Below are 24,124 nucleotides of genomic sequence, written 5' to 3'. Positions count from 1 at the left end.
ATGATTCTCTCTCATCATCAATGTTTCTCTCGCTCCCTCTCCCTTCCTCTCTGAGCTCAATAAAAATATCCTAATAGCTGAGACCGGTTTGGCTCAATGGATAGAGCGTCGGCTTGGGGACTGAAGGGACCCGGGTTCGATTCCGGTCAAGGGCATGTACCTTGGTTGCGGACATATCCCCAGTGGGGGGTGTGCAAGAGGCAGCTGGTCGATGACTCTCTCTCATCGATGTTTCTAGCTTTCTGTCTCTCTCCCTTCCTCTCTGTACAAAATCAATAAAATATATTAAAAAAAAAAAACCTAATAAAAGAGTGATATGCAAATTAACCATCACTCTGCTACACCCACCAGCCAATCAGGAGCAAGTATGCAAATTAACCCAACCAAGATCTCTGCAGCCGTGGAGTGAGCAGGAAGCTTGGGTTTCCCTGGTGATGGAAGAAGAAAAACTTCCAGGCTGCCCCTGACCTCTCCACTCAAGGCTACAAAGTTTTAATTATAGAAGATAAATAAATCCCAACAAAAATGGCCACGCCCACTAAGCAAGCAGGAGGCTTGGGTTTCCCTGGTGATGGAGGAAGCCAAGCTTTCTGCACACCCTGGCTGGCCCAGGCCTCGGCTCAAGGTGACAAAATTTCAATTATAGAAGATCAATAAATCCCGGATCCCAGGGTCTCCGCTTAGGTTACCGGGGGGGGCATGTCCAGCCTGCAAACAATGACAGGCCCCTCAACCAGGCTGCCCCACACCCTAAGGAAACTCCCACCCTGACCCAGGACACTCTTCAGGACAAACCAGCTGGCCTCGACCCGAGCATCAAGCCTTTATCTACATACATAAAAAGCTGATATGCAAAGTGTTCCCTCTGGAGTTCGACCAGGAGAACAGGAATTTGATTGCCCACTATGATGTGTGCTGACCACCAGGGGGCAGCATGGATCATGGCAGGCAACCAGCAGCAGTGGGGTGCTGAGCAAGTGAGGGAAGAAGGAGGCAGGGAGGAGGGAGGGAGGAGAACCTGATCAGTCCTAATTGTCAGCCAGGCCTAGGGGACCCTACCCATGCATGAATTTCATGCACTGGGCCTCCAGTCCTATATAATAAAAGGCTAATATGCAAATTGACCCTAATGCTGAACAATAAGGAACAACCGGTCGCTATGACATGCATTGACCACCAGGGGGCAGACACTCAAGGCAGGAACTCCCACAAGGCGAGCTCCAGTCAGCCACAGCCAGGCTGACACCTGCCAGCCCGGCAACAATGGTGGGAGCCCCTTATGCCTCCATAGCGCAAAGGATGTCCACCCAAACCTTCTGCTCACTCTGTGGCCGCAGACATCTTGTTTGGGTTAATTTGCATACTCGCTCCTGATTGGCTGGTGGGTGTAGCAGAGTGATAGCTAATTTGCATATTACTTTTTTTTTTTATTAGATAGGATACTTTTATTTTTAAAAATATATATCTTATTGATTTTTTACAGAGAGGAAGGAAAAGGGATAGAGAGCTAGAAACATCAATGAGAGAGAGACATCGACCAGCTGCCTCCTGCACGCCCCCTGCCGGGGATGTGCCCGCAACCAACGTACGTACATGCCCTTGACCGGAATCGAACCTGGGACCCTTCAGTCCGCAGACCGATGCTGCATCCATTGAGTCAAACCGGTCTCGGCAGGATATTTTTATTGATCGTAGGCCTGCTCCTGCTGAGGGCTCGGGACGCCAGGGGGATGTCTGACTGTCAGCTCAGGCCGGATCCCCCAGGGGAGGGGCCTACGCCGGCAGGTGGACATCCCCCCAGGGGTCCCGCACTGCACTGCCAGAGGGCACAGGCCTGGCTGAGGGACCCCCCTCTCACCCCGCAAATGCACACATTCTCTTGCACGGGGCCTCTGGAATATTTTAAAAGTTACTAGTATTTACCTCCTCCCAGGACATGGATTTTTTTTCCTCTGGTGTGCCACCAAAATCAGTCCCCCCGACACCTTTAGACAAACCAACCCCCATCCCCTCAACAGCCTGGCACACAGGGTGTCCCCCCAAAAGCAGGTCCACTTTGAACAGCTGGCAGCTCCACTGCTGTTTCTTCTTTTCACACTTAAACCATTGGAATTAGTAAGCACTCAAAGTGTGTGTCCGTTTTTTTTTTTTGGGGGGGGGGGGGCACCCTGTATCTCACATGTGTCAAACACAAGGCCCGCGGGCCAAATCCGTCCCACCAGGCCTTGCAATGTGGCCCGCACCGCGCTGTCATCACTGCACTCTGCTGCGTTTCCATCACAATGACAGTTTATGACTGTTCAGTAAACCATTCGGCCCGCGATTTAGGCTGGATTTTAGATTTTGGCCCCTTCTCTGATTGAGTTCGACACCCCTACTGTATCTCACGAGGCAGCGGTGAGAGGAAGCAATGGCGGGTTTGGAACCCCCGCTCAGTCCCCTCCGCCGGTCACCCCAGTGGCTCCCCACCTTCGCGGGCAGCGGGAGAATCCATGTTTTCTCTCATTCACTCGGAAAAATAAAGCACGTCCTGTCACCCGCTGACAGGCTCAGTCAGGGCGGCCTTCGCTCACGGGGCCGCCGGCGCCCCGAGTCTCCCGCCATTTCACCGAGAGGGACCTTCCCGCCTCCTCTGGGTTCCCCACCTCAAACGCTGACAGAAGGCACCTCGGCGGGACCGCCTCGCGCCCCCAGGGGTGACTGTCCGCCTCCCGGGAACAGGGCGTCACCGCTCCGCCCTCACGGCCATCCCCACAGCCGCCCGCCCTCCGGGACCTCGCGCCTTCTTGCGCCCCGACACGCTCCAAAGCACGTGAGCGTGCCGGAGGGAGGGGACGTACGCACGTCGTGCGTGGGACGTAGGCACGCCCCGCGGTTGCCGGAAGTGCGGCGGAGGGAGGGGCGAGGGGGAAACGCGCGCGCGCCTGGGGGGCGGGGAAACAAGCGTGCGCGTGCGCGTTGTGGGTGAACGCGCGCTCGGGGACGCACGCACACGGGGAGGGAGGATGCGCGCGCCTGCGCCTGCGCCCGCGCCTGCGCAGATCCGGAAACCCGCGCCGAGCGGCCAAGAGGGCCCACACCGGGGCCGCCACCGCGGCCGTCCCCGCGATCGCGCACCTTCTGGGCCAGGAGGTGGGACTGGCGCAGCCGCTCCTCGGCGCTGATGGCCCGCAGGCGCTGCTTCAGCTCGGCCCGCAGGCTCCGCTTGGCGCCGCTCACAGCCGCCGCCGCCATGGGGGGGTGCAGGCCGCCCTCTCGCTCCGTCGGTGCCGCTGGTCCGCAGGCCCGGGAGGGTCTGGCGGCTTCCGGGCTGCGAGCGCCCCGCCCCCGCCACGCCCCGCGGAGCTGACCTGCGCGGGCCACCCCGGCTCCTGACCCGCTCCGGGACCCTCGGCGGGGTGGCCGGGTGACAAGCTGGGTTCGCTCCTCCGATGGCGGCCGAGCGCCGGCAGAAACCATGGAGGCACCGGGCCTTCCTCCCTGCGGGGCCTCCACCTGGATCGGGGGGCGAGGGCGCCTCCCCGGGTCCTCCAGGTGGGAGACGGACTCCTGTAGGTCAGGTCAGGCCGCTCGGGGAACCCCCCCCCCCCACGGGTAAGGACATGAACTTTTTTAAAAATATATTTTTTATTGACTTTTTACAGAGAGGAAGAGAGGGATAGAGAGTTAGAAACATGGATGAGAGAGAACCATCCATCAGCTGCCCCCTGCACACCCCCGCAGCCAAGGCACATGCCCTTGGCCGGGATCGAACCCGGGACCCTTCAGTCCACAGGTTGACGCTCTGTCCACTGAGCCAAATGGGTTTCGTGTTTTATGATCCCAGGTATAGGAAAGGCCCAGGTCACAAAGCAGCTGAGTGGCTGCCACGGCCTGGGGGGCCGAGGGCACTAGAGTTCGGGATTTTTTTGGGGGATGATGACCACGTCCTAAAACTCAGCTGCGGTGCCAGTGGTGCCATGCTGACTATGCTAACAAGCACGGAATTGTATGTTTTAAAAGGGTCAGTTCCGCCCCTACCGGTTTGGCTCAGTGCATAGATAGGGTTGTCGAACTCAATCAGAGAAGGGGCCAAAATCTAAAGTCCAGCCTAAATCGGGGGCCGAATGGTTTACTGGACAGTCATAAACTGTCATTGTCATGGAAACGCAGCGGAGTGCAGTGATGACAGCAAGGTGCGGGCCACATTGCAAGGCCTGGCGGGACGGATTTGGCCCGAGGGCCTTGTGTTTGACACATGTGGTATAGAGGGTCGGCCTGCGGACTAAAGGGTCCCGGGTTTGATTCCCAGTCAAGGGCACACCTCTGGTTTGTGGGCTCGATCCCCACTAGGGGGCGGACAGGAGGCAGCTGATCCATGATCCTCTCATCACAGATGTTTCTCTTCCTCTCCCTCTCAGACATCAATAAATATGTATTGCCGAAACCGGTGTTGCTCAGTGGATAGAGCGTTGGTCTGTGGACTGAAGGGTCCCGGGTTCGATTCCCGTCAAGGGCATGGACTTTGGTTGCGGGCACATCCCGGTGGGGGGTGTGCAGGAGGCAGCTGGTCGATGTTTCTCTCTCATCCATGTTTCTAGCTCTCTATCCCTCTCCCTTCCTGTCTGTGAAAAATCAATAAAATATATCTTTTTTTAAAGAAAAAAGAGCCGAAACCGGTTTGGCTCAGTGGATAGAGCGTCGGCTTGGGGACTGAAAGGTCCCGGGTTTGATTCCGGTCAAGGGCATGTACCTTGGTTGCGGGCATATCCCCAGGAGGTGGTGTGCAAGAGGCAGCTGATCGATGTCTATCTCTCATCGATGTTTCTAACTTAACTCTCTCCCTTCCTCTCTGTACAAAATCAATAAAATATATTTTTAAAAATAATAAAATATATTAAAAAAAGAAAAAAAAGAAATATGTGTTTTTTAAAAAGATAAAAGGGTTAATTCCATGCAAATGGTATCTCCATAAAATAAAAAGGCATGAAAGAAAACATAAATGTTTCCATTCATTTGCGGGGAAGATGCGCTACGTGTATAAGCCAGCGCCTGACTGAGTGTGGGCGCCCGGGCGGGAACGGGTGTGAGAAGGGTGGAATGGGGAACGGGCGGGGAGTAGCAGCAAGGAGGAGAAAGGGGCATTTCTCTACTGCTCCTGGTTTCTGCATAGCCCTGCTAGGACCACGGTCACGTTTCACAGACAGACGTGCATACAACTGGGGTGTGCGTGGGGGTGGGGGAAGGGTAGGGGAGGGAGCCAGGATGCAACCCAAGCAGGGACCAAAGTGAACTGCATTGCAAATGATTAACATAACCACAACCAAGTGGGCGGAGAGCTTGAGTAACTTTGGACTATTTTGACGAAATGCCATAAGGCTGAAGACAGAAATAACTGTACAAATACTGGGGCCCCATACACGAAATTAATGCACGACGGTGTTGGGGAAGCATCCCTCAGCTCAGCCTGCACCTTCTCCAATCTGGAACTCCTGCCTTCCTGATGGCCGATAATCACCTCTGCTGCCAGCCTAAACCTCCTAACTGCCCTCCCCTGCCTGCCTGATCACCCCTAACTGCTCTCCTCTGCCTGCCTGATCGCCCCTAACTGCCCTCCCCTGCCTGCCTGATCGCCCCTAACTGCTCTCCCCTGTCCCGGCCTGATCTCCCCTAACTGCTCTCCCCTGCTGGCCTCATTGTCCCTAACCGTCTCGCCTTGGCCCCCGTGACCGTGGCTTTGTCCAAAAGATGTCCAGTCTCATTGGCATATTACTCTTTTATTAGTATAGACAGGTGTCCCCCCCCCAAAAAAAAAGTATACACGCTTTGAATGGTGATAAAACCAGCATTTATTAACGTATATTTCATTTTTGAAATTTAAAAGAATCTTCAGAAAGGCATAATTTGTCAGGGCCTGGTCCAGGCACTGCTCTTAACACAAAGCAGCGGGATCGCAGGCATCAAGAATCATTCCCTTCAGATGTTCCTCTCTCCCTTCCTCTCAGAAATAAATAAAAAAAAGATTTAAAAATAATAATAATAAAGCAAGGGGTTTATTTCCATACGGAATTATACAAAGCAGCCCTCCCCCGTCGGCAGCCCTCACCCTGCGGTAGAAGTTTCCAGATTCAAAACAGTGGCCACCGGCTGGCTTTAAGTCAGGCGATGCCGCGGGGAAGACACGGGACAGTCACGGGTGCTGACGACACGCCCTGTGGGTGGGCAGCCCAGGTCACCCGGCTGACCTTGGCCGGCAGCTCCGGCTCCTGCCAGGGGTGGGGGGGACCGAGGGCCTGGCAGTCCCATCTGACCAGGAGGAAGCGAGGCCGTGAAGGCCGCTCTGGCCCTGAGGACCAGCGAGGGCCTGGGTGTTCAGTGACCCGCCCACCAACCCCATGACCTTGGACCCCAGACTTTCTGCGTGTAAGCCTGTTTCCTGCAGGGGAAAATGGGGATCCGCCTACAACGTCCAAGCAGAGCAAGGCAAACCCCAAGGGGTGGAGACGGTGAGGTGGGAGGAGGAGAAGCAGGAGAAGGAGGAGGAGGAGGAGGAGGAGTGGGAAGGTGTATTTGCTGACCTCGCCCGGCTGGCGTGGCTCCATGCTTGAGCCAGGACCCAGGAGGTCCGGGTTCAATTCCCGGTCAGGGCACACGCCCAGGTTGGGGGGCTCCAACCCCAGTGGGGGGCGTGGAGGAAGCAGCCGATCTGTGATTCTACCTCATCATGGATGTGTCTCTCTCCCTCTCCCTTCCTCTGTAAAATCAACAAAAATTATATTTTTAAAAGTCGGAGCACAGTCCTAACCGGTTTGGCTCAGTGGATAGAGCATCGGCCTGCAGACTGAAGGGTCCCAGGTTCGATTCCGGTCAAGGGCATGGACCTTGGTTGCGGGCACATCCCCAGTGGGGGGTGTGCAGGAGGCAGCTGGTCGATGTCTCTCTCTCATCGATGTTTCTAGCTCTCTGTCCCCTTCCCTTCCTCTCTGTAAAAAATCAATAAAATATATTAAAAAGAAGAAAAAAAAAGTCCCGATGTTTGGAAAGAATGCACGACAAGCTAGGGAACGGTGGAGAACAGGAAGGGAATATATGGTTTCGATGGCCAGGTGGCTATTTAGCCAGGATGTGAGTTTTATATTATTTTTGTTAATTTTGTACTGTTAAACTTTAATAATAACAAATAATTGTTGAGAACTACTTATCCAAGTTTGCATGGTCGATCAGTTGTTAGAATTGTGGAATACATAGTGTCCTTACCGGGAACTAATGCTGCGACTGAATGCGTTTTTTCTACGGTAAATGAAGTGTGGACGTCAGGAAAATCACAATTCAGTGTTGAGACGTTGAAAGTCATTTTACAGTATGTGTGAAATATAATTTAACAAATTCTTGTGAAACGTTGCATGACCTTTTTAAAAAAATATATTTTATTGATTTTTTACAGAGAGGAAGGGAGAGGGATGGAGAGTTAGAAACATCGATGAGAGAGAAACATCCATCAGCTGCCTCCTGCACACTCCCCCACTGGGGATGTGCCCGCAACCAAGGCACATTCCCTTGACCGGAATCGAACCTGGGACCTTCCAGTCCGCAGGCCGACGCTCTATCCACTGCGCCACACCGGCTTTGGCAATTTCGTGACCTTTTCAACGACGACAGCAATCTACTAAAAAAAAATCCACTCAAATGAGAAATATGCCAAAGAATAAAATAATACTATACATCATTTTTATTTGTTTATCATATTTGTAAATTGTACTTATGTTGAAACGTAAAAAAATATATTACAATACTATGTTTGTGTTCTATGAAAATGTTTGTTGCTCCATATAGACCACAGTTTGAATCAAGAACCCCCACCCCCACCCCAGTCAGTGGTGTCCCGTTGGCGTTACCAACGTGAAAATCTGGTCACCGCATGGAAACGGGGCAGAGAGTCCGTGCCCTCCGGTTGCAGCACGAGGGCCGTTTGCTCAGGAGGAGGAGGAGACGTGAGCGTCGGCAATGCCTCTCGCAAGAGTCCCCGTCTCCCAAGGCCGGTCCCGGCGGTCAGGGCAGCTGCCTCAGCACGCAGAGCAGAACCTGGGCCGCCGCCCCCAGGAAGGCCGGCCAGCCCGGCCGTGGCTCGAACTTCTGCACGAAGCCGTGTTCCTGGGAGAGGAGAGAGGGCACCGTCTTAGAACAGGGGACGTGTCACCGCGGTGAGGCCGAGGGCTCGTCTCTCCGGGCTCTCACCTCGGCAGCATCCTCAGGGAGCAGCGTCTGTGGTTCTAATTCTGATTTCTCGGTAACCATGTTTTATTTATTTTAAACTAGGGGCCTGGTGCACGAAATCCATACACAGAGGGCGTTCCTCAGTCCGGCCTGCACCGTCTGTCTCCGCAGGGACCAGGCCTAAGCCGGCAGTTGGACATCCCTCTCGCAATCCGGGACAATTAGTTCCTAACCACCTGCCTGCCTGCCTGCTCGCCCCTAACCCTCTGCCTGCCGGCCTGCTCGCCCCTACCTTGCCCCCCTCCCAGCCTGATCACCCCTACCTTGCCCCCTCCTGGTCTGATCGCCCCTACCTTACCTCCCCGATAATTATATGACCAATTACAGATGGCAGTTAGCTGCCATCTAAAACAGATGCCCTAAGAGGGGGAGGGAGGGAGGGAGAGAAGTCGGTCAATCTGGTTTAATTAGCATATTACCCTTTTATTAGTATAGATATTTTTTTTATTGATTTCAGAGAGGAAGGGAGAGGGAGAGAGAGAGAAACATCAATGATGACAGAGAATCATTGATTGGCTGCCTCCTGCACAGCCCCTACTAGGTATGGAGCCTGCAACCCATTTAAAAAATGAGAAAGAGAATAAAGCAGGAGCTCATAAATCTCATTATTGATACACTGGTATTCCCTCCCTCCCTCCCTCCCCCTCTTAGGGCATCTGTTTTAGATGGCAGCTAACTGCCATTTGTAATTGGTCATATAATTATCGGGGATCCGTCTATTTGTTCAGGGAACTTAGCAGTGGTCGGCAAACTCATTCATCCACAGAGCCAAATACCAACAGCACAATGATTGAAATTTCTTTGGAAAGCCACTTTTTTTTTATAAATATATGTTATTGATTTTTTACAGAGAGGAAGAGAGAGGAATAGAGAGTTAGAAACACCAATGAGAGAGAATCATCGATTAGCTGCCTCTTGCACATCCCCTACTGGGGATGTGCCCACAACCAAGGTCCATGCCCTTGACCGGAATCGAACCTGAAACCTTTCAGTCCGCAGGCCGACACTCTATCCACTGACCCACACCGGTTTCGCCTGGAGAGCCACATTTTTTAAACCTAAACTTCTTCTAACGCCACTTCTTCAACACAGACTCGCCCAGGCCGTGGTCTTCTGTGGAAGAGCCATACGCAAGGGGCCAAAGAGCCGCATGTGGCTCATGAGCCGCCGTTTGCCCACCTCGGATAAGGCGATACTACAATTTTTTTAAAGTATTTTTTTATTTTTTAAAATATTTTATTGATTTTTCACAAAGAGGGATAGAGAGTTAGAAACATCGATGAGAGAGAATCATCGATCAGCTGCCTCCTGCACACCCCCTACTGGGGATGTGCCCGCAACCAAGGTCCATGCCCTTGACCGGAATCGAACCCGGGAACTTCCAGTCCGCAGGCCGAAGCTCTATCCACTGAGCCACACCGGTTTCGGCGATCCTACCGTTAATAACAGTAACAGTGAGGGCTGAGGACTCTTTGTGGAACTGGTTCGGGGTGCTCCCCCTACAGCAGTTAACGGGGCGCCTCCAGCGGAGGCGGGAGGTGGCCGGGTCACCCCGAGCTGCAGGGAGGCCCCGTGGCTGAGAAGGTACACAACCTGTCAGGTTCCCCCCCCGGAAAGGAACCGGGTCCGCCCGCTTCCCAGGAGGGGCCTCGACACGCAGGCCCGGGCTGTGCCGTCCCCGGAAGTGAGTCACTCAAGGTCAAGTTCATTCATTCCAGCGCGTCTGTCCCAGGCACCGTGAGAAGGTGCCCTTTGCCCTTTCGCCGGCTAGCGTCCTGACTCCGAGGGGCCGGGCCTCCCGTGTGCAGAGTGGGGGCTCGGGGGAGCCCAGGAAGGAAGGCCGGGGCGACCTTGAAATGCCCTCCCGCCAGGTGTGTCCACCCCGGCTCAGACCCACGTCCTGCAGGTGTCACATGGGGAGCTGGAAGCAACCCAAGGGCCGCATGACGGCAGAGCGTGCGTGTGCGGGCACACGTGTGTCCTTACGTGCGTGGAGGCTCCCCCTGCTCCCTGTGCCTCCCGGGAAGGTGAGTTCACTTCTAGAAATTCCCCAGACAGCTCCCCACCCCCAACAGATCGGGAGTCCCAGGAGCTCCCAGCATTCATTGCTACGAGGTTACATCTTTTTTTTTTTTAATTTTTTTTATTTTTTTTTTTTATTGAATATTTTATTGATTTTGTACAGAGAGGAAGGGAGAGAGATAGAGAGCTAGAAACAATGATGAGAGAGAGTCATCGATCAGCTGCCTCTTGCACACCCCTACCGGGGATATGCCCGCAACCAAGGTACATGCCCTTGACCGGAATCGAACCCGGGACCCTTCAGTCCCCAAGCCGATGCTCTATCCATTGAGCCAAACCGGTCTCAGCTATTTTATTGATTTTTTACAGAGAGGAAGGGAGAGAGGGACAGAGAGCTAGATACATGGATGAGAGAGAAACATTGATCAGCTGCCTCCTACTGGGGATGTGCCCGCAACCAAGGTACATGCCCTTGACCGGAATCAAACCTGGGATCTTTTGGTCTGCAGACCGACACTCTATCCACTCGTTTACATCTTGTTTATAAAACCCTAAGTGATCAGTAGACCAGTTGACCGTTTGACCGGTTGCTATAATGCACACTGACCACCAGGGGGCAGACGCTCAACGCGGGAGCTGCCCCTTGGTGGTCATTGCACTCCCATGGCGGGAGTGCCGCTCAGCTGACCAACGGGCACCAGACATCCCCCGAGGGGTCCCAGATGAAGAGAGGATACAGGCCAAGCTGAGGGGCCCCATGGGTGCATACAGCCCTCTAGTTTTTTTCGTTTTGTTTTTTTAATTTAAAAAAAAAAGTATTTTATTGATTTTTTTTACAGAGGAAGAGAGAGGGATAGATAGAGTTAGAAACATCAATGAGAGAGAATCATCCATCAGCTGCCTCTTGCACACCCCCCACTGGGGATGTGCCCGCAACCAAGGTCCATGCCCTTGACCGGAATCGAACCTGGGACCTTTCAGACACTCGATCCACTGAGCCAAACCGGTTTCAGCTGGCCCCTAGTTTTTAAAATAATATTCATCCCTTGTCTCTGCTACAGATACTCCACACATTGGGGACTCAGTCCCAGTCCAGGCTCACGGGGGGGGGGGGGGGGGGGCTCTGAGCCCCCGGCCCAACGTCTGCCTTCGCTTGAAACTAAACCTGCACCCACAGCAGAAGCCTCCTCCTTCTTCCCCCTCCTTCCTCTGGCTGCCCACACCCAGGAAGACACTGACAGGATCTCTCAGGCCGCCCAGCCCCCGGCCGGGCCTGCTGAGTCAGAGGAATCGCAGGAAGGAAAGGTCAGTTGAAGGGGGAGGGCTGCGGGGAGGTGGGTGTGGTTAAGCCTCCAACATGCAAAGGTCACACCAAGTTTCAAAACGTTCATGAGCCGAAACCCGGTGTGGCTCAGTGGATAGGGCGTCCGCCTGCGGACTGAGGGGTCCCAGGTTCGATTTTCTGGTCAAGGGCATGGACCTGGGTTGTGGGCTCATCCCCAGTGGGGGGTGTGCAGGAGGCAGCTGATCGATGTTTCTAACTACCCCTTTCCCTTCCTCTCTGTACAAAATCAATAAAATATATTTTTAGCCGAAACCGGTGTGGCTCAGTGGGTAGAGCATCGGCCTGCGGACTGAAAGGTCCCGGGTTCGATTCCGGTCAAGGGCATGTACCTTGGTTGTGGGCACATCCCCAGTGGGGGGTGTGCAGGAGGCAGCTGGTCAATGTTTTTCTCTCATCAATGCTTCTAACTCTCTGTCCCTCTCCTTTTCTCTCTGTAAAAAATCAATAAAATATATTTTTTTTAAAAAAAGAAAAAGTTCATGATAAATGAAGCCACCCAGGGCTCTGAAAGCCAACAGGAGGAGCATCTGCACACGGCACGGAGGTAGCGCGCTTTTAAAAAGGCTGTTTTAGCCCTGGCCAGTGTGGCTCAGTGGTTAGCGAGTGCCGGCCTGTGGACTGCAGGGCCCCCGGTTTGATTCCGAACAAGGGCACACGCCCGGGTTGTGGGCTCCATCCCAGGAGGGAGGCGTGCAGGAGGCAGCCGATCCGTGATTCTCTCTCATCATTGGTGTTTCTGTCCCTCTCCCTTCCTCTCTGAGATCAATAAAAATACATATTTAAGGAAAGAATAAATCAAGTTTTGAAAAAAGGCAGCTATATAGATATATGTACACATTTTAAAATAAATACATAAAAATACTATTTTAAATACCTCCAGTAAAGAAAAAGCAGAATGCGCACCGTGTGCTATTTATCCGTATTTTACAAAGATGCACGATGGGCCTAAACGGTGTGGCTCAGTGGATGGAGCGTCGGCCTGCGGACTGAAGGGTCCCGGGTTCGATTCCGGTCAAGGGCATGTGCCTTGGTTGCGGGCACATCCCCAGTAGGAGGCGTGCAGGAGGCAGCTGGTCGATGATTCTCTCTCATCGATGTTTCTAACTCTCTATCCCTCTCTCTTCCTCTCTGTAAAAAAAAGTCAATAAAATATATTTAAAAATAAATAAAATAAAGATGCACGATAGGTATTTCCTATGGCTGTGGTCACAGCTATGTTTTGCATTAAAATAGCTGGTAGCAGGGGTACCTCTGGGGAGAGGCCGCCTGGGGACACAGTGTTTTTAAAAAATATATATTTTATTGATTTTGTACAGAGAGGAAGAGAAAGGGGTAGTTAGAATCATCGACCAGCTGCCTCCTGCACGCCTCCTACTGGGGATGTGCCCGCAACCACGGTACAATCCTTTGACCGGAATTGAACCCAGGACCTCTCAGTCCACAGGCTGATGCTCTATCCATTGAGCCACACCAGTCAGGGCAACACAGTGTTTTTAAGAGTCTCATGCTCTACCGACTGAGCTAGCTGGGCGAGATGCAACACAGTGTTTTTATTTTAATTTTGTTTGAAATACTAATTTATAGTCTTCATTTCTGATTGGGCATATGGTCAGAGCTAGTTTATTTTATTTATTTTTTAATATATAGTTTATTGATTTTGTACAGAGAGGAAGGGAGAGAGATAGCAAGTTAGAAACATCGATGAGAGAGAGAGTCATCGATCAGCTGCCTCTTGCACACCCCCTACTGGGAATGTGCCCGCAACCAAGGTACATGCCCTTGACCCGAATCGAACCCAGGACCCGTCAGTCCCCAAGCCGACGCTCTTATCCACTGAGCCAAACCGGTTTCGGCCGCAACACAGTGTTTTTAAAAAGCGAAGCACGGGGCGTGGGATGTGGAGGAAAAGCAGACACCCGCGGGACAGGCCGGTCACTGGATCCCTAGCGGAGTCCCGTCCCCCGCGGGCCCCTGACAGCAGCGCCGCGGACTCCCGTTTGCGAATCCTGGAGGCGCGTCCCTGCGGCTCGTTCCTCTCCCGTCATCCGGGTGCCCAGCCCGAACCTGGCAGGGTTTAGCAGACCGGGCGGAAATGACCTTGGGAGCCACCCACTTGCAGAGACCGGCCCTTGGAGGTCTCGCGAGGACACGCGAGAAGACGTAACAGCGTCTCAGACCCACGCTTGGGGCGAAAAGCGTGCGTTGTCATGACAACAGCAGCCACGGCGGAGCCCGGGCTGGCTGCCCGCCACTGCGGACCGGCAGGGCGGATGTGCAACCACAATCCCTACATACGGGGTGTAGACACCCTTCCCTTAATTATTAATTTCATTATGAATGACCTACGAAAAGGAACACACACCGACTTAGCTGCCGCTGCGACGGGCACTCACAGGGCGGGCGCCTACTGCAGCGCCCGGTGCCTGTGTACACACTTTCTTTCTTTCTTTTTTAAAAAATATATTTTATTGATTTTGTACAGAGAGGAAGAAAGAGAGAGAGAGAGAGTTAGAAACATCGATGAGAGAGAGTCATCGATCAGCTGCCTCCTGCACACCCCCGACTGGGGATGTGCCTGCAACCAAGGTACCGGAATCGAACCCGGGACCTTTCAGTCCGCAGTCCGGCGCTCTACCCACTGAACCAAACCGGTTTCGGCACTTTCTTTCTTCTTTTCGAAGGATTGTGGCCTTTATTATTATTATTATTATTTTTTATTTTTTGTTAATCCTCACTCGAGGATAGTTTCCCATTGATTTTTTTTCTCATTTTTTTTTTAAACTAAGGTATTGTATGCGTATATACCTTACCAATCCTCACTGATTTCTTTAGGGAGAGTTCCAGAGCCGGAGAGAGACAGAGAGGAGCATCGATGTGAGAGAAACACATGGATGGGTTGTCTCCTGCTTGAGCCCCATCCAGGGCCCGTCAGGGAGGAGCCTGCACCCGAGGTAGGTGCCCTTGACTGCGATCGAACCCGGGACCATTCGGTCCCGCAGGCCGGCGCTCTATCCACTGAGCCACACCGGCCAGGGCGTGTATATATACACTTCCGATGGGCCAGGAAACCATGTGAAGGGCGAGGAGCCTGCTTACCCAGCCGCCGTTCTGCCTGATCCAGTCCCCCGCCTGCGAGGTGATGAACTCGGCCACGACGCGCGAGATCTCCTCGGCGGTGTCCGCGTCCAGGTCCAGGTCCCGGTCCGGGTCCAGGCCCGGGTCCAGGTCCTGGTCCGGGTCCCAGTCTTCCCGGTCGCCCCGCTGGCGGAGCAGCTCCCTGGCCAGGATGCCCTCCAGGGCGAACAGGGTCACCAGGCGGCCCCAGTTGACCACGCCGTCCTCGAACTCGCTGCGCGCCACGGCCAGGAACACGGCCCTGGCGGCCGCCGCGGAGCCCACGGGCAGGCCGGCCAGGCAGGGCCGCAGCGCCCGCTCGGCGTCCCGCTGCACCGCCCCCGCCGTCTCCCGCAGCAGCCGGTGCACCCGGGCCGCCGGGCCGGGCCGGGCCTCGGGCCGCGGGCCCCGCAGCGCGTGCCGCAGGTAGTCCCGGGCCAGGCCCTGCACGTAGCCGAAGCCCTCGCCGTGGGCCATCCTCCCTCCACGGCCACGGCCACGATCTGAGGCCTGAGCGCAGGGCGCGGAGCAGAACTGAGTGCGGGGGGCCTGCCCGGGGGTGACATCAGCGCTGGGATTTCTGCTCCAGCCCAGGCCCTTCCTCCCGGCCCCTGTGCAGGGCGGGCGGGGGCGAAAGGAAAAGTTCAGAGCGGCCGCCACTTCCCCATCCGGCCCCGTGGCTGCTGCAGCTGGGGATGGGGGGGGGGGGGGGGCGCGTAGACTGGGGGGCTGGCCCACGTGCGGCCCCTGGGAAAATGCGGCAAGTCCCCGAATCGTTCCTTCGGAAACCACCGCGCGGCCGGGCAACCCCACGCCTGAGCGTGTGCGCCCCCAATAACGGGAAACATAACGGGAAACGGGGGCGCAGACACATTTAAACACGCAGAAGTAAGTACCGTTACGCACGAGGCAGGAACAGCCCTGGGGAAGGCCCGGATTGGGCTGGAAGGGGCTCGTGGGGGAAAGAGGGAACATAGGTAATATTCTCAACAACAAAAATTAATAATAATAATAATAATAAACAAGGTGGAGCCAAAACCGGTGTGGCTCAGTGGATAGAGCGTCGGTCTGTGGACTCAAGGTCCCAGGTTCGATTCCGGTCAAGGGCATGTACCTTGGTTGCGGGCACATCCCGGTGGGGGGTGTGCAGGAGGCAGCTGGTCGATGTTTCTCTCCCATCGATGTTTCTGACTCTCTATCCCTCTCTCTTCCTCTCTGTGAAAAATCAATAAAATATATTTAAAGAATAAAATAATTGTTTTAAAAAGAAAGCACAAAAAATAAGGTGGGAAGAACCTGTGTGCATCACCAGATGAATGGATTAGCAAATTATGGGACGATGTTATTATTTTTTTTATTCCTCACCCAAGGATATTTTTCCTTTTTTTTTTTTTCCTTAGAGAGGGAAAGAGAGAGAGAGAGAAACATGGATGCGAGGCAGACACATCTGTTGGTTGCCTCCAAACACACTGTGTGCAGGGCTGGGAAACAGAACTGTGCCCCTGACCCGGAATCGAACCCGCCGCAGGCTGCTGCTCTATCCACTGAGCCACACCGGCCAGGGCTCGTCAATGTTTCTACCAGGGAGGAGTCCGCCTGCTGCCCCGCCCGGGAGCCGAGAGCAATGACGGACGAGGATCCCCTGGGCTGCGGAGTGGGAGAGGAGGCCCGGGCGCCCGGCTGGAGGGATCCGAGGACCGTGACCGTGACCGTGACCGAGGGGAGACCCCGCTGAGGCAACTTCTCCGCTCCCCAAGGCCGGTGGTCGGCAAACTCACTAGCTAACAGAGCCCAATAGCAGCAGCACAACAACTGACATTTCTTTGGAGAGCCAAAAACGACTTCTGCGCATGGGCCACGAAGTTTCCATCGCACTGAATGCGCGCCCGAATGTGGTACCGTATTTTTCGGACCATAAGACGCACCGGACCATAAGACGCACCCGTTTTTAGAGAAGGGAAATGAAGAAAAAAAGATTCTGAAACAAATAGTGTCCTAAAATATTTTATGTGCATTAAAACCCAACATCACAGTCATAAACACATGTAATCAACCCTGTAAAGTAAACAGCAGCATTTAGAACCATTTTAGAGCCGGGCAAGCACACAGAGACCACACAGAGCCGGGCAAGTAAAAAAACTTTTTTTTTAAAGTATATGTGTAGGCTATATTTGGACCATAAGACGCAGGGACTTTTCCCCCCCACTTCTGGGAGGAAAAAAGTGCGTCTTATGGTCCGAAAAATACGGTACTTTGTGGAAGAGCCACACTCGAGGGGCCAGAGAGCCGCATGTGGCTCGAGAGCCACAGTTTGCCGACCACGGCCCAAGGCGAAGGCGGAACACCCGGAGAACGGTGGTCTCCGATGGGAATGCCCGTCGGGGCCCCGCAGCCGCGTCAGTCAACCTGTGAACCAGGAGGTCAGGGTTCGAGTCCCGGTCAGGGCACGGGCCCGGGTTGCGGGCTCCATCCCCTGCAGGGGGCGTGCAGGAGGCAGCCGATCCATGACCCTCTCTCATTATGGATGTTTCTCTCCCTCTCCCTTCCTCTCTGAAATCAATAAAAAAAAAGAAAGCTTTTTAAAAATACATCCGTGATGACAGAGGATCCCGGATCGGCTGCCTCCTGCACGCCCCCCCGTGGGGAATGGAGCCCACAACCCGGGCCTGTGCCCTTGACTGGAGTCGAACCGGAGACCCTTCAGTCCACAGGTGATGCTCTATCTGCTGAGCCACACTGGCCAGGGCGATAAAAAATATATATCTTTAAATTAAAAAAATATATATTTTTTATTGATTTTGTACAGAGAGGAAGGGAGAGAGATAGTTAGAAACATCGATGAGAGAGAGTCATAGATCAGCCGCCTCTTGCACGCCCCCTACTGGGGATGTGCCTGCAACCAAGGTCCATGCCCTTGACCGGAATCGAACCCGGGACCCTTCAGTCCCCAAGCCACGCTCTCTATCCACTGAACCAAACCGGTTTCGGCAAAAAAAAAATATATATATATTTTTAAATCAATGGAGAAATAGCCTCAGGGGGGGATCAACAACAAGATGGAAAGAGTAAAAGGCACACTTCAGGCGGGAGCACTGGTCTCGGGGGGACCTCCCCCCGGCCTTCCCCCCCCCGCCCCCCGCCCTCCAGGCCCGCAGAGCCGGCAGCGGTGACATCTGGGAACTCTAGGATTGTACTGCCAGTCATAAACGCCTCCTTCCAGGCAGCCCCCATGGTGGCTGCAGCGACCCCCCCCCCCTACTTTTCGCTTTCGATCAGCTGGCCTGTGGGCGCGGGCCTCCCAGCGCTGTGGGCACAGGGTCCGGACTTCCCGCCGCCCCAGGAAAGGGCAGGGAGGAAGCAGAAGTGCCTGCTGGTGCGAGGGGAGGAGGGAGGGGGGCCCCCAAAGGGAGCACCTGCCTCCTGCTGGGGGTGGGGGTGTCCTGTACGCGGGGGGCCACGCTCCTGCCCCCTGGCTTCCCTGCAGGGGGTCCAGGGGGGGGGGAGCTGGCAACTCACACGGCACCACAAAGCCCACCTGCCCCATGCTCAGGGCCCCAGGACAAAACGCCGACAGGCCGATTTCAGCTCGGTGAAGTCTGAGGACAGAACACAGGACAGACTGAGCTGCCCGGCCAGGAGGGGGTGGGGCACGTTGGGGGTGGAGACCCAGTCTGTCACGATGGGGGCGTTTCCGTTCCTCGGAACTCCCTCAGGCTCCCCGAGGTGTCCGCTTGAGGGGGGTGAGCTTTCTACTTGGACACGGAACCTGGAGAAAGTTGATTTAAAGCACATGTGTCAAACACAAGGCCCGCGGGCCAAATCCGTCCCGCCAGGCCTTGCAATGTGGCCCGCACCGCGCTGTCATCACTGCACTCCGCTGCGTTTCCATCACAATGACAGTTTATGACTGTTCAGTAAACCATTCGGCCCGCGATTTAGGCTGGATTTTAGATTTTGGCCCCTTCTCTGATTGAGTTCGACACCCCTAATTTAAAGGAACCCGAGTGCTTTGGCCGGGTAGCTCAGCCGGTTAGAGCATCGTCCCTACAGACTGAGGTTGAGGGTTCGATTCCCGGTTGGGGCTGGTATGGGAGGCAGTCTGTGGATGGTCCTCTCACACACCCATGTTTCTCTTTTTCTCTCTCTCAAATCAGTAAATAGCCCTGGCCGGTGTGGCTCAGTGGGTAGAGTGTCAGCCTGCAGACCAAAGGGTCTCGGGTTCGATTCCGGGTCAGGGCACATGCCCGGGGTGCGGGCATTCAGAAAGCAGCCGATCCATGATTCTCTCTCTCATCATGGATGTTTCTATCTCTATCTCCCTCTCCCTTCCTCTCTGAAATCAATAAAGATATAATATAATAAATCAATAAATAGATCTCTCGGTTTATAAACAAACCCAAACTCAAAAATGTTGTCAGTGTCGAAGCCGGTTTGGCTCAGTGGATAGAGCGTCAGTCTGCGGACCGTAGGGTCCCGGGTTCGATTCCGGTCAAGGGCATGGACCTTTCTCTCTCACCGATATTTCTAACTCTCTATCCTTCTCCCTTCCTCGCTGTAACAAGTCAAAAATATATATATATATATTTTTTAAAAAGGTTAACAATGCATGCCCAGCCGGCATGGCTCAGTGGTGGAGTGTCGACCTGTGAACCAGGAGGTCAGGGTTCGATTCCCGGTCAGGGAACAGGCCCAGATTGCAGGCTCCATCCCCCGTGTGGGGCGTGCAGGAGGCAGCCGATCCAGGATTCTCTCTCGTCATGGATGTTTCTCTCTCTCCCCTCTTCTCTGAAAGTAATTTCTACATTTTAAAAAAGAAGAGAAACAGAAGCGCCGGGGAATCAGCGTCTGGCACTTGGCGCTGTCCCCGCCCCTGAGGGGTATCTTCCGAAGGAAAGCCCCTCCTGTCATCCTCGATCCACACCTCCCCACCCCCAGCTTACAAAACCTGGGGGGTTCCCAGAATCTCCTGCCCCCACTTCCCATTTCTCCAGGGTTTTTTTTTAATTTTTTAAAATATATTTTATTGATTTTGTACAGAGAGGAAGGGAGAGAGATAGAGAGTTAGAAACATCGATGAGAGAGAGTCATCGATTAGCCGCCTCTTGCACCCCCCCCACTGGGGATATGCCCGCAACCAAGGTACATGCCCTTGACCGGAATCGAACCCGGGACCTTTCAGTCCCCAAGCCGATGCTCTATCCACTGAGCTAAACCGGAAAAACTCTCCAGGGGTTTGAACTGTCTCGCGTGGGAAGGGAAAAGTCGCAGGCCAGGGACACGCTCATCCTTGTTCAAGTGCCTGAAGGACTCGGCTGTGTCTGTGGTGGAGGTCAGTCATCCTTCTCCATCCTTCGGTGGAGTGTTTACCCAGAAAGCTCGGCTGACCCGCCCGGTCCTCAGGGGTCCCCGGCCTGATGGAGGGCGGGGAGGGTGAGGGCGGGGGTGGGTAGGAGAGTAAAGGGTGGGGCGGGGAGAGTCTGCCCGGGCTGTCAGAGGGCACGGGGAGCGTGGCCAGGGATCCCCAGGGAAGTGAGCACTGCCGGGCATGGTGGAGGGGCCAGGAACGGAGCCGCCAGCTCTGCCAACCTCCCTCCTTACAGCCGCCCAGGTCTGCCGAGACCGGTTTGGCTCAGTGGATAGAGCGTCCCGAAAGGTCCCGGGTTCGATTCTGGTCAAGGGCATGTGCCTTGGTTGCGGGCACATCCCCAGTGCGGGGTGTGCAAGAGGCAGCTGATCGATGATTCTCTCTCATCGATGTTTCTAACTCTCTATCCCTCTCGCTTCCTCTCTGTAAAAAATCAATAAAATATGTATTAAAAAAAAAAAGGCCGCGCAGGTCTGAACGCCGCTCTGCAGGAGGGACCTGGAGCCCAGAGCGAGCCGGGCCCCTTCCCAGGACCAGCGGGGCCAGCACTAAACCCGGGCTGGCGCCCCGGGACACATCCATGAAGCGCCATTTGTAGGTTCGCCCTACACCTCCGTAGGGACATGAATGAATAAACGCGGGGATCCCTCAGCCTGCTCAGCATCACTAACCACCCGGGTACCAGTTCACTTACTCTGGGTTCTGGAGGCCGCCACAGAGCGCCACCTCGTGTTCACAAGTGGAATTGCAGCACAGGCCAAGTTCCCCTTTCCGCCCGGGAGCCCAGGATTCCCGCACCACCCGCAAAGGTCTGGCCCTGCCTGTGAAAACCAGGGCCCCTGAGAAAACCCGCCCTCTCCCCCGAAGTGGCCACAGCAGCTCCTCTCCCGGCCACACCTGCAACCTGACCTGCTGCACGGGTTGGTCTGCAGTAAAACCCTTCCTGTTTGAAGGAATTCCTGGGCTGCGGGACGGCCCCCTCCCGGGCACTGGGGGCTCCGGAGGGAAGATGCAGCCTCTGACCTGCCCACAGTCTGATGAAGGAGACAAAGGAGACAGCCAACCTCACGCCAATAGCAAACCCTGGATCAAGAGCTCGGAAGGAGGGGAACACAGGATGAGTTCCCTGATGGCACAAGGACACTGTAGTATGTGTAGGAGTTTGTCAGGCTGAGGAGGAAGCGCTGATAAAGGAAGGGGGGGGCCAGACCGTAATCTACACTATCTACACTAATAAAAGAGGAGCATGCAAATTGACCATCACTCTGCTACACCCACCAGCCAATCGGGAGGGGGTATGCAAATTAGAAGGCAAAGATGGCGGCAGCCCGGTTGCTCCAGGCACGGAGTGGCCGGGTGAGGCAGGGCTCCTGCTATGAGAGGGAGAGCAGGGGGCAAAGGGATCTACAGGAGTGGCACTCCGGCCGCAGTGAAGATGAAGAGAGCAGACTCCACAGTCTGCAACAGAGATGAAGATGGTGTCCGGAGCGAAGGCCTGGATCCCGGAGGAAAACCGGTGCTGGAAGCCAAGGGAAGGAAGGCCTATTGCCTCTAGTTTCGATTTAACCAGAACCCAACCACCAGAGGAAGAGAGGCTGGGGGTGGTCAGAGGCCAGATCATAAAAGGTCTAAAGCCATGCTAACAGGAGGAGACCTTATCCAGAGTGAGTGGAAGCGAAGGCTTTGACCCAGTCACACTTGCACCCCAGGAGGAGCATTCCAGGAACAGGCGATGCCGTGTGAGAGGACGAAGGTGATGGGAGACTGGACAGGATGCTCCTCAAAGTTCTCAACGTTTCTGTAACCGGGGGAGACGTGCTCAGCCCTGACTAAGGTCCAGTTGGGAAGAACGGGGGTTTTGGAAAGAAAATACAGAGTTTTTCTGTTGATAATGTTAACTGGCCATTTGTATGTGCTTTAAAAAAAAAAAAAAAAAAATATATATATATATATATATATATTTTTTTTTTTTTTTTTATTTTTATTTTTTTTTTTTTATTTTTTTAAAGTCAGATAGGCCTAACCAGTTTGGCTGAGTGGATAGAGCACAGAACATCAGCCTGAAGACTGAAGGGTCCGGGGTTCGATTCCAATCAAGGGCACGTGCCTTGGTTGCAGGCACAACCCCAGTGGGGAAGGGGACGGGGATGCAGGAGGCAGCTGATCGATGTGTTTATCTCATCAACGTTTCTGACTATCTCTCCTTCCTCTCTGCAAAAATATCAATAAAATGTATTTTTAAAATTAAAAAATAATAAATCGAGTAATATTTTTTTCCTTTTTGAATTGTACAGGTTCTTTACGCGCTACAGTTAGGAGTCCGTGGTTGGGTATAGGTTTTGTAAATATATTTCCCACTCCGTGGCTTACCTTGCACTCTTTGAATGCAGCCTTTTTTTTTTTTTTTTTTTTAACAGATGGCTTCAATCAACTTATCAATCAATACCATTAGGACAGAGCGTTTTTGTATCCTGTTTAAGTACGTGCCTACCTGGATATCACAAACACATACTCCCGTTTTCTCGGAGAAACTTGACTGTTGTCCATTCACATTTAATGAATGAACCGCCTCACAGCACTTTCCTGGGCGGCACGCGGTAAGGATCAAATTCCTTTTTTCCATCATATGCAGAATCTACCGTCTCCCGCCACCGTTTAACTAGAAGGTACTCCACTCCCCTGGAGAGGCAAAACGGCCCTCAGGTAACATTAACAATGAAGGGATCGCCCTGACTGGTGTGGCTCAGTGGGTAGAGCGTCCACCTGTGGACTGAAGGGTCCCAGGTTCGATTCTGGTCAAGGGTATGTACCTTGGTTGCGGGCACATCCCCGGTGGGGGGTGTGCAGGAGGCAGCTGATCGATGTTTCTCTCTCTGTAAAAATAATTTACTCAAGGACCTGAAAAGATGTAAAAAGAGAATGCTTCCTCCTTTGGGGGTTTAGAATTGGACAGAGATAACCTGCTCTGAACCTGCGCGCAAGGAAGGTGACTTTTAACTAACTGGCTCATTTTTAAAAAATAAACTGTTTTTTATTGATTTTTTACAAAGCGGAAGGGAGAGAAATGAGTTAGAAACATCGAGAGAGAAACATCCATCAGCTGCCTCCTGCACACCCCTCACTGGGGATGTGCCCGCAACCAAGGTACATGCCCTTGACCTAAATCGAACCCGGGACCCTTCAGTCTCCAGGCCAACGCTCTACCCACTGAGCCACACCGGCCAGGACCGAACTGACTCATGAAGGCGTGTTTTCCGGCTCGCTGATTTGCGATACAATATTTAAAAGACAACAACTTTAAAAAATAAAGGGATTGCATACCTGCAGGAGGAAGCGGCTCAGGGACGGGCCAAACACACCCCCGCCGTCCTAACCGGGCAGGGGCTCCGGTGCGGCCTCCCCGGCCGCCGTGAAGTCCGGTCCCCGCTGGCGGGACAGGAATGCCCGAGGCAGCGGCCCTGACGCAACATCACGCCGCGGCGGGAACGACCCCAAAGCCCCCGGCGTCCGCGACCCAAGCGACTTTGAAGCCCGTGACGTCTCCCGGCGCCGGAAATCACGTAAAACCGACCTCACCTTGCCTCCGGAGAAACGTTTACGTCGTCAGCGAGACCAAACCTCGGGGAGAATATCCGGTCGCTGCCGAAATGACGTAGCACGTACGTCATGACGTCATGACATTTCAGGGCTCGTCAGACCGCCGCAAGCGTGACGTTTAGACGGGGCAGAAAACACGTGTAAATCCACTTTGGGGGGGATGACCGACAGCGTGAAGTTTCAGGGAGACGTCGGTTGGGTGATTCGCAGCCACGTTGACGTCGCTTAGCGGTAAATATGACGTCGTGTCGTAACCCATCTAAGTCGCAGCTGCTGGCAGGACCTTCCTTGCGCCGGAAATGACGCCTCTGGAGCGCGACCCCAGTCGCCCCCGGGCTTCGTCGCGCCGGAAATGACGATTTTCTGAACAGCGACACACTCATCGGACCTCCTCCGCGACGGAAGTGACGTTTTTAACCCGTTCACGG

General features: G+C 54.0%; 2 protein-coding genes across 3 annotated transcripts in view; both read right to left on the bottom strand.

The window, feature by feature from the left end:
• Window positions 1-23,638, bottom strand: part of MTHFS (methenyltetrahydrofolate synthetase) — a 43,303-nt gene extending 19,665 nt beyond the window's left edge. The window contains exon 1 of one of the 2 annotated variants that reach the window (XM_036436314.2): window positions 23,421-23,638. Coding sequence is in view for 1 of the 2 variants with exons in the window: in XM_036436313.2 (XP_036292206.1) it covers window positions 3,118-3,234 (117 nt within the window). In the remaining variant the exon portion in view is untranslated. Of the gene's footprint in view, window positions 1-3,117; window positions 3,318-23,420 lie in introns of those variants that run through there. The other variant, XM_036436313.2, reaches the window with a different exon arrangement.
• Window positions 7,771-15,730, bottom strand: BCL2A1 (BCL2 related protein A1). Its single transcript, XM_036436316.2, has 2 exons — window positions 14,717-15,730; window positions 7,771-8,130 (listed from the first exon to the last, which is right to left on the bottom strand). Exons 1-2 carry the CDS (start codon window positions 15,707-15,709, stop codon window positions 8,029-8,031), a joined length of 1,095 nt encoding a protein of 364 aa, XP_036292209.2. The 5' UTR covers window positions 15,710-15,730; the 3' UTR covers window positions 7,771-8,028.
• Window positions 23,639-24,124: the final 486 nt, after the last annotated feature.

Source organism: Pipistrellus kuhlii, unplaced genomic scaffold, assembly GCF_014108245.1.
Source record: "Pipistrellus kuhlii isolate mPipKuh1 unplaced genomic scaffold, mPipKuh1.p scaffold_m20_p_134, whole genome shotgun sequence".
In the NCBI taxonomy this organism is placed as follows: domain Eukaryota; kingdom Metazoa; phylum Chordata; class Mammalia; order Chiroptera; family Vespertilionidae; genus Pipistrellus; species Pipistrellus kuhlii.
This window is presented reverse-complemented; position numbering and strand designations above follow the sequence as displayed.

Bases quoted from the DNA above. Each gene is read 5' to 3' on its own strand.
- BCL2A1 (XM_036436316.2), bottom strand. From the start codon at position 15,709: ATGTTCCCTCTTTCCCCCACGAGCCCCTTCCAGCCCAATCCGGGCCTT. The intron at 8,131-14,716 runs GTAAGCAGGCTC...CTCCTCTCCCAG, and splicing joins TCAGGCAGAACGGCGGCTGG to GAACACGGCTTCGTGCAGAA.